At 43.0% G+C, this 14036-nt stretch overlaps 1 protein-coding gene across 1 annotated transcript in view; it reads left to right on the top strand.

The window, feature by feature from the left end:
- FOXRED2 (FAD dependent oxidoreductase domain containing 2) overlaps window positions 1–14036 on the top strand; it is a 423284-nt gene that overhangs the window by 11961 nt on the left and 397287 nt on the right. Inside the window, exon 2 of the mRNA XM_088481219.1 lies at window positions 8651–9145. Coding sequence (XP_088337345.1) covers window positions 8652–9145 — 494 coding nt within the window. The 5' untranslated portion in view covers window position 8651. The remainder of the gene's footprint in view (window positions 1–8650; window positions 9146–14036) is intronic.

Below are 14036 nucleotides of genomic sequence, written 5' to 3'. Positions count from 1 at the left end.
CCCTTGTTGTTCCCCCAGTAGTAATCCCCCTTGTAGTGTCCCCAGTAGTGTTCTCCCCCTTGTAGTGTCCCCAGTAGAGTTCTCCCCCTTGTAGTGTCCCCAGTAGTAGCCCCCCCTTGTTGTGCCAGCAGTAGTGCTCTCCCCCTTGTAGTGTCCCCAGAACTCCTTCCGGTCAGCGCTACACGCGCGGTGCAGCTGACCGGAAGGAGTTCTGGGGACACTACAAGGGGGAGAGCACTACTGCTGGCACAACAAGGGGGGGCTACTACTGGGGACACTACAAGTGCGGCCCGCATGGCGCTGCGGCCCGGGGGGCACATGGCACCCTGCCCCCCGGCCCAGCCCGCCACTGTGTGTGTGTATGTATGTATGTGTGTGTGTGTATATATATATATATATATATATTATAATTTTTTTTATTATTGTGATATCTTGGGGGTAATTCGCTCGGCAGACGGTGGATTGGTGCAGTGTTTAGGTACTTTATGAGGGTCCACACACAGCTTTCAAGTGAAATAAATGAGATGGTGCTTTACTTCCTGCAGGGAAAACTGGTACAACACAAAGGAACAGAAAATAATAAACAACCTAGCCCCTGTTTAGGGCATCTAACTCACTACTTGAGCCCTCTCTAATGTGGTGCAGCTAGTCTGCCAACAATGTCCCTACCTGCTTCTTGCAGGTCTATCGCTGGCTCCAGCCTGGCTTGGCTTGGCTGCCACAGCTACACAAACAGAGTCCTGGTGGCCTTCCCTGTATCATACAGATATAGGCCCTGGCTTCCTCAGCATGCAGCTTTACTGATCCAATGTTGCACAGTCCAAGAGTTTGGGGTGCCCCTTTCCTCCTGCAAGGTCCAGACACAGACCTCCTGGCCCCCAATGGCTTGCTTAGCTTCACTGGGCTCTCTGGCTGCCACAATTCCACATAGATTGTTTTCCACAGCAGCCTGACTGGTCTGCCTTCTCATCAGCCCACACCTGAGCTCTATCCACAAGCCAGCAATTAGGCATCTTCCCACAATGCCTTTCTAGTCTGTGTGGGTGAATCTCCCCTGCCCCACACTGAATCTGCTGGTCACCAGTGCCACCTCTGGTGATACTGCCACAAAATATATATAAATAATAATATGCACACACACACTTTCCATGCAGCAGGATGGAGATGGACCATGCTGGCACCATGTCAATTCTAATTATATTGCATCATATTGGCTCCACCTCCTTCCCATTGACTGCAAATCGCGGCAATTTGCTGTGAGGGGCGGGGCTCAATAACATGGTTGTGCTTGCTCTCCCCTCTATCAGGGGGGGTTCCTGGGTACTCAGAAACCCCCCTGTGTGCGCTACTGTACAGCGATCATCTATTTTAACCAAGGTCTTAAGGTGCATACACACACAATTATTTTTTGAACGATTATCGTTAAATGATATCGGTTAACGATAATTGTTTGTAAAAATCGTTCACTTTCTGAGTCAAACGATGAACGATTTTCACGTTTGTAGTTCAGTCAGACTTGTCAACTCAATGATTTTCAGTAAGGGAATATGCAAAAATCGTTTGTAGTTCTAAAAAATCGTTCGTTACATTTAAATGAACGTAGTAAATGAACAACTTTAGTAAATGATTTGTTAATTTTTTCAAGGTAGAAAATCGTCTACTAAAATCGTTCATTAACTAAATCATTGTATGTGTATGCACCTTTATAAGATTGCCTAGTAGATGACATTAGTTTTCCCTCCTGACGTCAACACGGAAAGATTTAGTTTTTATGTGACACGCAGAACCGTCTTCACTTAAGTCAACTCCAGCCACGGAATACATACGATTTGAAATCCCGGCAGCGGCAGGCCGACAGCTGAAAATTCCGATCGTCCGCAGGTAAGTATGAACTAACCTAACCTAACCCCCCCCCTTTCCCTCTGCCTAAACCTCGGGAAAAAGACAGGCGTCTAGAATTAGATGCCTGTCACTTAACCCTCGCCAGGATAAAGCAGTCGGGAAGCCGGCTGTCGGGCTTCCATGCGCCGGCTTCCTGATTGCATACCCCAGCCACGGTGTCTGGTCCTGTGCTTTATTTATTGTAATGCCAAAGCAGACTCCTACTGGGAATTGTACTCGTTTTTCACATAAATGAAATAGAAATGTTACAAAATTTAAGTTATTCCCTTTTTTTTTTATCAGTAAACAGGGCTTACATAAATTTTTCTGGAGAAACTGGATAATATGTATCAATCTCTACATGGTATAAAATAAAGTCTATAATGATGCATCTTTAACTGTTTAGGCTGCGTAAGCCAACAAAGCGCTCGGCTGTCCGTATTTTCATTGACTTGCTTCACTAAATTAGTTACTACTCTGCTCCCTTTTTTTTTCATACACCTAAACCTTCCATGACAAATGCTCTTTAGAAGAGTGGAAACTGCATCAGAAACCATCCAGTGGTTCCAGAGATTAGCACAAACAGATACATACCAGGGACAGTTTTAAATGACTTGCTTCACTAAAATCGTCACTGCTTGGCTTCCTTTTCTCATATGTTAATGTTTCATACACCCTAACCTTCCTCGACAAATGCTCTACAGATTAGTGAAAACTGCACCAAAATCCGTCCAGTGGTTCTCTAGATTAGCCCAAACATACAGACACCTACCAGGGACTTTAATTTATACTAGAAATATCTAAAATGACTGATACAAAAGGCACACTTTGCTTTGTATAGTGATCCAGCCAGGCATAGAAATGAACTGATGTGAATGGCTAACTATTCTCTGTAAAGCGCTGCGGAATATGTGTGCGCTATATAAATAACTGGTAATAAATAATAAATAAAAATAAATAATATGGTTCATTCATATGACATGCAATATTTAAATTTTGGTGAATCAGACTCTAATTGAGCCCAGCATAGGGTTCACTGAGCTTTAAGTAGAGGGCCCAATACATCAAACGGCTGTTTCCCTGATCCACTGGTTGGAAATGCTGATCTGCGGCCATCGATGATCGACGATCTGTCGGGGAATCGCTGAAATTCTTCATGTTAAAGATCCCCGATTTGCCAAAATCGGGGAAATCCAACATGTTGGATTTCACTGATACCCCAACCCCAGTTTCAGGGGATCAGGGAATCCATCCGATCCATCGCTGATATATGGGGGCCTTAAGATGGAACTTGATTACATGAGTTGAAATTTTTTTTATAGAACAGGGCATAGTGGCAAATGATACTGCATGAAGCATCTGTTTTTGTTTTTTCCAGCTTTTCAGTGGCTGCCCATGGGTCATTCCATGCCGAATATCACAGCTTCCAACCCGACCGTCTGAGATGAAATTTGATAGGATAATAGACTGCATAAAATAACTTTCATATGTAAAAATTTAGCCTTCAGTGATATATGGTGTTCATGCTGCAGGGTTGCAAACATGACAAAAATGTTTCCATTTATGCTTGCAAGGTCAACTAAAACAAATCATAACTTTTCTTTGAATTTTGGTATAACTTTCATGTTGGTCTTGTTTTGTAGCTAAGGGACCAGAGTTTTCATAAAAAAAATTTATATTTCAATATTGACTTTTACATTTCACGGTCACTTCATGTGACCTTTGAGTATCTTAACGTGTACATTTTATTTTGGATACAATCTCTGTTATAAGTTTTTTCATTTTGGGAAGCCATTGGATACAGAGTAAAAAAAATATTAAGTACAGCAGTTCAACCCTTTTTGCACCCTCCATGCAATTGGCAAGTTCAGACTTGTCTTGTAGTGTCTCTCTCCGTCGGCCTAATTTAGCAAGGGATGCATGTGAGAGATTGCATGCACTCGGCCACTGCATGTTTGTGCTAATCAATGCTTACGCACTGCAACCGCAACATAAGATGCAGATGCCCAGCACTACTACACAACCGCCCATTACCCTTTACTCAATGCTCAATCAGTATGCATTATAGTGCAAACATCGGTAACATCAAGAACCATCGGACCCAGACGCACAACAGAGGATGACCTGACCTGATGCAGGATTTTGGCCATTTCCTGCTTGCATCGAGTCATCTGGCTGCGTATGCAACCGTAATGGTGTTCATAATGCGTGTGAAGCAGGTGGCGAGGCCATGATGCAATTCAGCATTTGCAGGGGTTTGTGTAGGAGCTGCAAGAGGATCCGGGGGAGGCGGGGGGGGAGTAGGCAGCCGTCCGGGATACTTGCCTTTTCCAGAGGTCCAGGAGCACCTTCCGGTTTTCGTGAGGCTCCCAGCTATTTCAGGAGAGTAGGCAAGTATGATACAAGGGACTAAGGGGGTCATTCAGACCCTCTCACAAGCGGCAGTACGCTCGCAAGTGGGTCGATGTTCCCCACTGCGCATGCGCACGACGGAGTGAGCTCAGTCGTGCTCATGCGCGAGACCCGGACTGCGACAGCCAAGCTTTCGCTCCGGGTCTCGCACCAAAGGGGGCGTGCTGTCGATGGTGACTGACAGCACGCCCCCTTTGGTGGGCGTGCCGGGGGTGTGCCTGCCAGACGGAGGCCTTCCCTTGGGAACGCCTACCGTCTGAAGCCGGCCCCACTGACATCACTAGTGATATCAGTGGGAGTAATTTTGGCTCTGATAGAGCCAAAATCACTCCAGGGCTTGTTGCTGGGAGACCCTACCGCTCTTATATGCTGTGGGTGGTGACCCACAGCTATACGAGCGTCCAGGAGGACGCTCCATTTTAATGGAGGAGGGCCCTGATTCAGAGCGAGCGCTCTGGTCAGAGCGTCCGGCTCTGAATCAGGCCCTAAGACAGTTTATTTCAGAGGTTCCCAAACTGAGGGCCTGATTCAGACCCAGACGCTAAGAAGCGTTCGCTTGTAGCTTGCCGATGTTCACATTCTGCGCATGTGTATGCATCGCAGTGCGCGAACCAGTTTTAGTTATCGGGAAGCATTCGGTCATTGCGCATAGACTTCCCAACAGAGTGAGTGACATGAGAAGCCATTTGTGGGTGGTAACAGGGGCAGGCCACTAGAAACAGGGGAGTGGAGGTGCGAACGCAGGCATGTCTGAGCATCTTAACGCCATTTTAGAGGCGTGCATAATTAAAGGAAATGTCATTGTACACGTCACCTGGCTGTTTTTTACACTCAAGTGATCGCAGTGCTAGAGGTAGATTATAGTCCACCTTAAGCGCTGCATTTGCGTCCGATGCACCGATGCTTGCATACACTTCCTGAAGATGAGGTGTGCTAGTGGCCGTCTTAAGACTGGCCTGCGGGCATCTCCATACACAGTGATTGCTCGCCAAGACATAGTGGGCGTGCTTATTCCTCACCGTGCGATCGCCTGCCATGCCTTCACTTAGATGGTTGGATGAAAGTTGGTCTAGTGTGTGGCCAGCTTAACAGTCCAGGTTTTAAAGATATCCATGAGTGACCCTAAACGATTTAATAAGTACCTCAGTCAGTTTGATTTAACCACCTGTGCTCAACCATGGATATCTCTAAAACCTGAACTGTTTAGGTCCAGAGGACCGCATTTGGGAACTTCTGGTTTATCTGATAGTTTATCAGTGAATAGTAGTAGTTTGATCAAAAGTGTGACCAATGTATAAGAAGTACATTAGGGCTCAGTGCTGCAACCCATTTGATATTAAAGGACATAGCAGCAGTAGAAAACAATAAAGGAAGATGATACCATGGATGATTAAAATACAGCCACTTATCAAAGTGATCTATTGATTTGTGATAACTGTAGGAAACAAATTAAAAGGGATTCTTTAACTGCTGAGGAAGGACCAAGCACATCAATTAATGAGGAAAGTGACACAGAAGTGGCAACATGCAGGACTGAAACAATGTTGCTGTCATTAAATGAAAGTTTAAGCAGTGTGGGAGCATCACCTACCAAGAGGAAAAGAATGATCTAAGAAATTTTGCAAAAAAATTTGTAACCTGTGCCTGATTTGTTTTCTACTGCTTTTGTCCTTTAATAGCAAATGGGTTGCAGCACTGAGTCTTATGGTGCGTGTACACACGGGACGATTTTCTCCCCGAACGAAGTTGTCCTGTGTCCCCGGCAGGGGTGTGCTCAATGTTAACGACACTGAGCACAAACACTGAACGAAATCGAGACCTATTTAGTTCAGTGCCGGGCTCCCTCCCTCATCCCCAAACATGTTCAACCTGACAATGTCGTCAGGTTGGACAGGAGGTTCGGGCAGTGAACGGCAACTACCAACTACAAACGGGAACGTGCATTGGTAGTTATTGTTCATCGTTTTGGGGCTGAAACTGGACGATTTTTTAAAACGACTGAATGATAACGACATTGCTATCGTTCAGCCGTCCAAAAAATTGACCCGTGTGTACGCACCTTTAATGTACTTTTTATCCATTTGTCATGCTCTTGATCAAACTACAACTATTCACTGATAAACTGTCTTAGTCCTTCTATCACTAGTTCTCAATGCAGAAGCTGCAGCCAGACTGAAAAGAACACAGTAGGGTTGGCCATTGACCCTCAATAGTTTACAAATATCGATGGCTCATGCCATCGATGGCAGAGCCAATTCTTTTCTGCCATCGATGACCGAGTGGAACCCGATGTTTTTTTTATCTACTGCTAATGACACAGAATTTGTCCCCATCCCTTGACTGTCCACTAAGCCCCGCCCCCTATTTTTAATTTTTTTTTATTTATTAGCCCGTGGCTTTCCAGACACATGGCAGCGGTGGCCATCAAGTGGTGCAAACCATCGATGGTTCACCATAGATTGGTATCGTACCATTGATGGTACAAAACAATGGAAAACCACTGATGACCTTCCCTAGAACATAGATACCCCTTTTACACTGACTTAAAAATTCCTGGTTGATGCACATGAACGCATATCAGCCCAGGATTTTTGTCAGTGTAAACTGATCAACCCAGTTCCATTGACCTGGGTATCCGACCCAGCTAGCACAGGTTATTCCCGTGTCACCCTGCAGTGCGACCCTGGTCACAATGACCCGGGTCGCGCCGCATGCTAGCTGATTGGGCGGCATCAGCGGCGCTTGGCGTTTACATAATCTCCAAGCGTCCACTGCAATGATGGAAGACCCGGGTCACTGCAGACCCGGGTCTGGTGTGAACTGTGCCGACCCGGGCATAACCCGGGTTGGCACTGCAGTGGGAAAGGGCTTTGTCCCGGGTCTGATCCAGGTTGGAAACTTGTTCCAAACCCCTGGTCAGTCCTGGGACTTTTGGTATAAAAGAGGTAAGCGAGAGACACTACAAGACAAGTCTGAATTTGCCAGTTGCATGGTTAGTGCAAGAAGGGTGTGTTGCTGTACTTAATATTTTTTTTTTACTTCTCCTCCCAAAGGCTTCTCAAAATGAAACGTATACCAAAGAGAGAGTGTATTTAAGTGTATAACATACTTTAAGTACCAAAAAATTAAACATACTTTTTTTTTTTTTTAGATATTCAAGGTCAAAGGTCACATCTGACCTTTGAAATGTAAAATTCAGTATTTAAATATAAAGCCTATTTTTATGAAAACTCTGGTCCCTTGGCTTCAAAACAAGGCCAATATGAAATTTCTACCACAATTAGAAGCAATGTTATGATTCGTTTTAGTTGACCTTGCAAGTATAAATTTTACATTGTATGTCATGTTTACAACCCTGTAGCATGAACACCGTGTATCACTGAAGTCTAAAATTTTACATATGAAAGATACTTTATGCGATACTTTATACTTTATATCTGAGATGGTTACTTGTGTTTGTGGCGATTTGGCATGGAATGACCCCCATGGGTCACCAGGAGGGGCAGAGACTGATAGATTGTGCCGGGACATAGTATTTGCAGCAAATGTTTTGGACTCCATTTATTAAAAATAATGAAAACCGACAGCATATTTTGTTTAGTATCAAAGTGATCAGGGGTATTTTAAGAGAGTAGGGGGCTCGTGTGCAGCCTCTTTTTGGGCCCCCTACTTTCTGTCAGTGCAGTAGTTTCTGGTTTCGTGCCAGAATCTACTGCACAAGCGCCGGTCTTCGGGAGAATGACATCCGCGCCTTTTTCCCGGGGACATCTTTTCTATGCATGTGCAAGTCACAGGGAAAATGGCCACCTCCATTTTCCTAGTGACTTTTTGCTGGACTCTGCGGAAAGGTAAGTATGGGTGTGCGGTGTGGGCCCCCTTGGACCCAGGTTCCCGTGCACATCTTGCACCCATTATAGATACGCCCCTGACAGTGATACTTACTAGTATGCCAGTGGTATTTAACAACTTGCCTGTTTGGCGAGGTTCAGCTTTGTTCACCTACTCAGTGTTAATCTCTGCTAAATTGCTGGCAGCCTACCATTGCCGGAAATGGGTAACTGTCTAATGTGCATGCGTGACGGACATCTGCTTGCCCAAATCACTGGTTCCATAATCTCTGTACCTCAACCATTTAACCATTGAATTATTAAATGTCAAAATGTTAGAAATAAGCCAACATAGCGCTTATCATTTAACAACTTTACATTTCTTGAAACTGTTATTAACTGGCAATTTTTTCAATGGCTGCTAGATTGACAAACCATTAGCTTTCTCATAGTTAAATTTATTTTAAGCATTAATATTCCTGTAATTACTATGTGAATGTCAGTTTCACATTCTTTCTTTTATTGCACAGGATGCAAGTTCTGCTGATTGTTTTCGTTTTAAGCCTTCCATCTCTGCGCTCTCACCAAATCACCCATGATTACTGTGTGCTTGGAGCTGGCCCTGGGGGTCTGCAAATTGCAAAGTTTCTTGAAGACTCAATGAAGGATTACATTGTCTTTGAACGCAACCAGAGCCCTGGTAGCTTCTTTCTTAATTTTCCACGACACCGTAAGTTAATTAGCATAAACAAACAATTTACAGGACACAGGAACAAGGAATTCAATCTTCGTCATGACTGGAACTCACTGCTGAGTCAAGATGAGTTCTTGCGTTTTAGACATTACTCTCGTGAATTCTTCCCCCATGCTGATGACATGGAGAGGTATTTGAAAGATTTTAGCAGTGGCATCAATGCACTTTATGGAACAGACATCAGACATGTCACATTGCAATCTAACCCAGGAGCATGGCATGGTCATTACTTTCTCTTGGTGGATCAGGCAGGACAAGAATACCACTGCAAGTAAGTAGAAATCACCATAATTTAGAAAATTGAGAGTCAAATTGTGCTTAATATGTAGCACTAGCTTAAGCTCATATTTTTCATAAGGTGGTGCTAAAAAAGAAAGTACTATAAACAGTCTACTTTGGTTAACTTATTGCACAGTAGCTCCACCTTTGTGTTCGAGTAATTTTGGGAGCCTGTGATGACCACTATTTAATGCAAAAATGCACAGGATTAGCTGTGTTATACAGCTTCTCCTGTGTAAGTGTTAGATGGGATGCAGTTACTGTGCACCCAGCACTTGCAACCAGCCCTGGAGCCCTACTTAATGCAGATTTTTGTTTGCACCTCAGGAGAGCAGAGCAGAAATCTGCGATAAATACAGCCTCATGGCCATTTGCTAGGATTGATTGAATAGCTCCTGGGCACTTTTCAAAATTCCTATGGACCTTTGCTTCTATAATTTGCATATGGGTAAAATAATAGAGTGCCAAAGTTGTGGTATAGCTGCAATCAAGAAATGACCTACCACATATGTCTCACTGGAACAGGGCATTTCCAAATACTGTACAAATGGAGTAGAATAATGGCAGAGTTCATTTAATACCTGTGATCAAGGCTGCAATTTCCAGCCCAAGGGGTTGTTGAACCTGGCAACTCCTAAATATATGGAGAGCATCATCTACGTAACCATAATTCCTCCAATAAAATTTAGAAATGGAGGACCAAATCTTATGTTGCCTCTCTACTGTTTAAATATAGTCTGTGCAATTATTTGATGAACCTTTCAAAGTGGTTAATGCATTGTGACATCCTGAAATAGGTTCTGAAAATCTTCTCCTAAGCTTCATCAGACAGTTTCCTAGCAATATTAGCTTCCTATTTGTATTAAATTGGGAGCTCCCCTTTCATTTGTTCAGCTAGCAACATGCTATACCACAGTGTCATCCTGCTCTAGTTTAGCAGAAGTCGGACACATCCATAAAATATAGTCAGCCAGAAAGACACTAACTCGGGCAGTGACGCAATTGGAGATATTTATAAAATCCCCTGAGACATTCTATAAAGGACTAGAAGCTGTAATAAGTGTATATAAAAGCCATCGGTGGTGCTACCGCATAAGGTTGCAGCACCCCATTAAGTTCCCATTATGTATGTGACGCTTTCGAATAAGGCGTGCAATGCTGAGTAAGACAAATTGAGGGCATTAAATGAGACCTCATCTAAAGAAGATATAAATTTAATCCATTCAAGATGGAAAAGGAAAAGTAGGAACATGTCTAGCCATCTGAGGAAGGTAGAGTAGGTCCTTAATCATGAATGAACCAGCCAGAATGATGTCTTGGTTACTCAAGGTTTTGGGCTATCAGAGAAAAAACAATCTCTAATCTGATTCAACAAACAAGCCAATTGATTGAGTTTCAAATTAGCAAGGGCCAATCCACCATTTCTTTTGGCCAACAGCATAATGTGTCTGAATAATTGAGGTGGCCTATCCTTTTATATCTAGTCCTTAACAACACAAAATTGTAATGTGCTTATAAATTGATTTGAGCAACAACAGATTCATATATGGGAAAGGTTAATCTAGACAAATTAATGATATCTGTTAGCAGGGCTGGATTAACAATGGGGCGGATGAAGCTGCAGCTCCTGACCTCCCACAGAATTGTCTCACAGCAACTACTTTGTAGTTTCTGCTGCTGTACACAGGAATTATTTTTTTTCCTCCAACAGCCATCTGTAAGTGTATTTCTGAGGCCCTCCCCCCGGCCGTGACCCCTGTCCCCTGCTCACATCCAAGGCACTGATCAAACTCCGCCGCTGACATAAATTGGATAAACATGGTGTAGTGGAAGGCTTCACTAGCCCTCCCTGCGCCACACATGCAGTGACCCGGCGCTTCCTCTGCGCCACATGATGTCAGGACGTGTGACATTCCAAAGGTGCTGCCCTGTCCTCTTCACTCTGAAGGAAGCAGTAGCACAGCATTCACAGGCATCTCCAGGAAGGTGGCCCAAACCCTGCAGGGCGCCTCCTGCTGACTGCCAGCCTGGCTGCTGCTGAAATATTAAGTATTTAGATATAATGCACTGCAGGCTTGTGTGAATATATATTATAAATGTGTGTGTGTATATATAAAAATATATAGGGAGCATTTTCTTATATAAATGTCTATAATATAAATATATAAATAATATATATATATATATATATATATATATAATCATTGTGTGTCAAGGGCTACACCTCAAAAGCTATTGGAAGTACCGGGCTGAAATTTGGCACGGGTGGGTAGAACTGTCACTCGATGCTGCATGCCAAATTTCAGGGCAAAAAAATAAAAAATTTGGAAAAATTGGCATTTGGAAATTTAGAGTACTCCAAAATCCTGACACTCAGTTATGACCACTTTTCTGCTATTCTCTATGGGGAATATTTGGGAAGGCATAACTCAGGGTAGGGGGCGAATTTAGACTTTGGGTTTGTTTTATTAGGTAGCTATTGTTCCAGGGTAGGGCCTTTTGGGGTTCAGGTAATTGAGAAAGTTACAGTTTTTAAAGTATTACTTCACAAATGCCCCATTATAGAGATAGGGAATGTCAACTTGCTGAGCAATGTCAGTTGGTGGCCTCCTGCAGGGGCTACATAGTGGCTTCACCTGGGTACACAGACATGGCTGTCATTTAGCCCGCATCTTGTTTTTATTAGGTGAACTGGAGGGAAATTGCATACATTTTTGTAATACAGTGGAGCAGGTAGTGTTTTGGGGTTGGTGTGGGCACATTATCACAGTAATAAACCCTGGCACTGCTCACATTAATGAGTTTAATCCTCTGGTTCGTGTGGTGTCAGAGGAGTATGATACAGCACGTGATCATGACGTCACTAATTTATTCATTGGAGGAAAGTCAACAGAAAATTCAAAAGTGCTTTATTAAAAGGGCACGGGCGTGCCTTTATATTAAGGCTGAATCGAATAAATGGGTGCAATGGGTATTGTAGTTACTCAGTTGAAGCCATAACTAAGCAGCATGCAAGGAACTACAACTCCCAGAGGACCTAGCGTAGCAGCGCACTCTGTCCTGAATTTGTGCAGCTTTATTTATTTGTGTTGTGGTCGGGCACTCGGCGACAGGAGAAGGATGGAGAAATGCATGTATATAATATTCTCTGCGTGTATTGTGGGGCTGTACATTGCTGGTGTGTAGACGTTGTTGCTGATATAAGGCCTACATGGCTTCTTTGTGAGACATTAATGGGCATGCCTAGCAATACCATCCTATCCACATTCACCACCTGGCATAGTGTCTGCTCGGATTGTATCAAATATACATCATGACTGCTCATACAGGAATTATACTGGGGATACATGAGTGAGCTAGGAGATCTATACTCTGGTAAATTATGTATTATAACTGAGGCACATATGATTGATATGACATGGGATTAAACTGGGGAACATGAGTGAGCTAGGTGATTTATACTAGAGTCGATTAGGATTATATTAAGCCACACATGATTGAAATGGTTAATACATTTAAAAAAGCAATGAAATTCCATAGACAAAAATCCTTACAGTTTCACATGTCACATTAAGGCTTTATTAGACATGATGTGAAATTTCACAAAACCTACTGAATTTCTACCACTCAAACTCAAAAAAGCAATTAAATTCCAATCATTAAGGCTTATGACTTAATGGACGTGTTTCTTGCGCAATACAGATATGGTATGCCATCACACCCTGTGGTTAACTGCAGATTCTGCACTCTCTGAGTAAGATTGCTGTCGCTCACAAAATGGTGGAGCTCCCTAATTGCTAAAACTATCATACTCTGTCTATGCAGTTTTCTACTGGATCATGTGCATTTTCCAAATTGGATATATATGGCCCTGATGAAGTCCTAACAGACGAAACGTGTTGGCTTGTAAATTAATTCATTTATCAGAAGGGAGAAACCTGCATATTGAGATTCTGGCCCTGTATGAGTTAATAGCAGGATATACATTGTCTTCTGTTAAAATCATTGAAGAAATTGTGTAAGCAGTTTTTATCTCAAAACATTTTTATATGTCAAATTGACAAGAAATTTAATTGTTTATCATATCTAACAGTGGGCAATTGGGACATTTTTTGGGTGTCTTTTTTTTTTGGTGAGTGGGTCTTTTTTAGAAAATATAATTTAGAGCCTATGGAATCTACTACCTATACTAAAGTTGGTCCAATCCATTAAAGAGAAAAAGTGATTTGTTGTGAATGAAATTTTCCTATAAAAGGAATCTTACTGGACATCTTATTGATGTGGATTCTGAACGTCTGAAATCCTCCCCTTTTCAATTGATGTTTTTAAAAAAGACATTTAAGTGGTTTTCGCCCTCTTAAGTATTTTTTTGTGTTTATAAAATATATATATATATATATATATATATACATATACTCTCTATCTGTATTCATATTACTGTATGTACATATATAATATATTATAAATTCATGTATATATTTAAAGCAGGGCTCATCAAATCCCAGAGGGCAGGTCGCCATGGCGATCAGATTTTGCTGCCTGGCTACCAGATTATCCAGGGAGGCAGGACTCACTTTTAGTAAACGAGCGGGTCTGTCCCAAAGGACGCACTATGATCTAGCTGTGTGGACTGTGCTAGGTGCCCGCGCCGCAGCCAATCACCACTTGCAGTGTCTACCCAGCCAAACTCCATGCTTCCTTCAGTTTCTCCCCAGCCAATTGTAATGCCAGCTGCAGTGTCTTCCCTCCCTGCCCACCAGCCTGCCACTCTGCTATTCAAATCCAGCAGCTCTTCAGCAGCACCTCTGCATACTCCTCTTCGGGCTCTGCACCCCTTCCCTGACAGCCACCCTATGACTCTCTCCCGGCTGCAGCATCAGCAT

Source organism: Taudactylus pleione, unplaced genomic scaffold (assembly GCF_031769625.1).
Source record: "Taudactylus pleione unplaced genomic scaffold, aTauple2 ptg000266l, whole genome shotgun sequence".
In the NCBI taxonomy this organism is placed as follows: Eukaryota; Metazoa; Chordata; class Amphibia; order Anura; family Myobatrachidae; genus Taudactylus; species Taudactylus pleione.
This window is presented reverse-complemented; position numbering and strand designations above follow the sequence as displayed.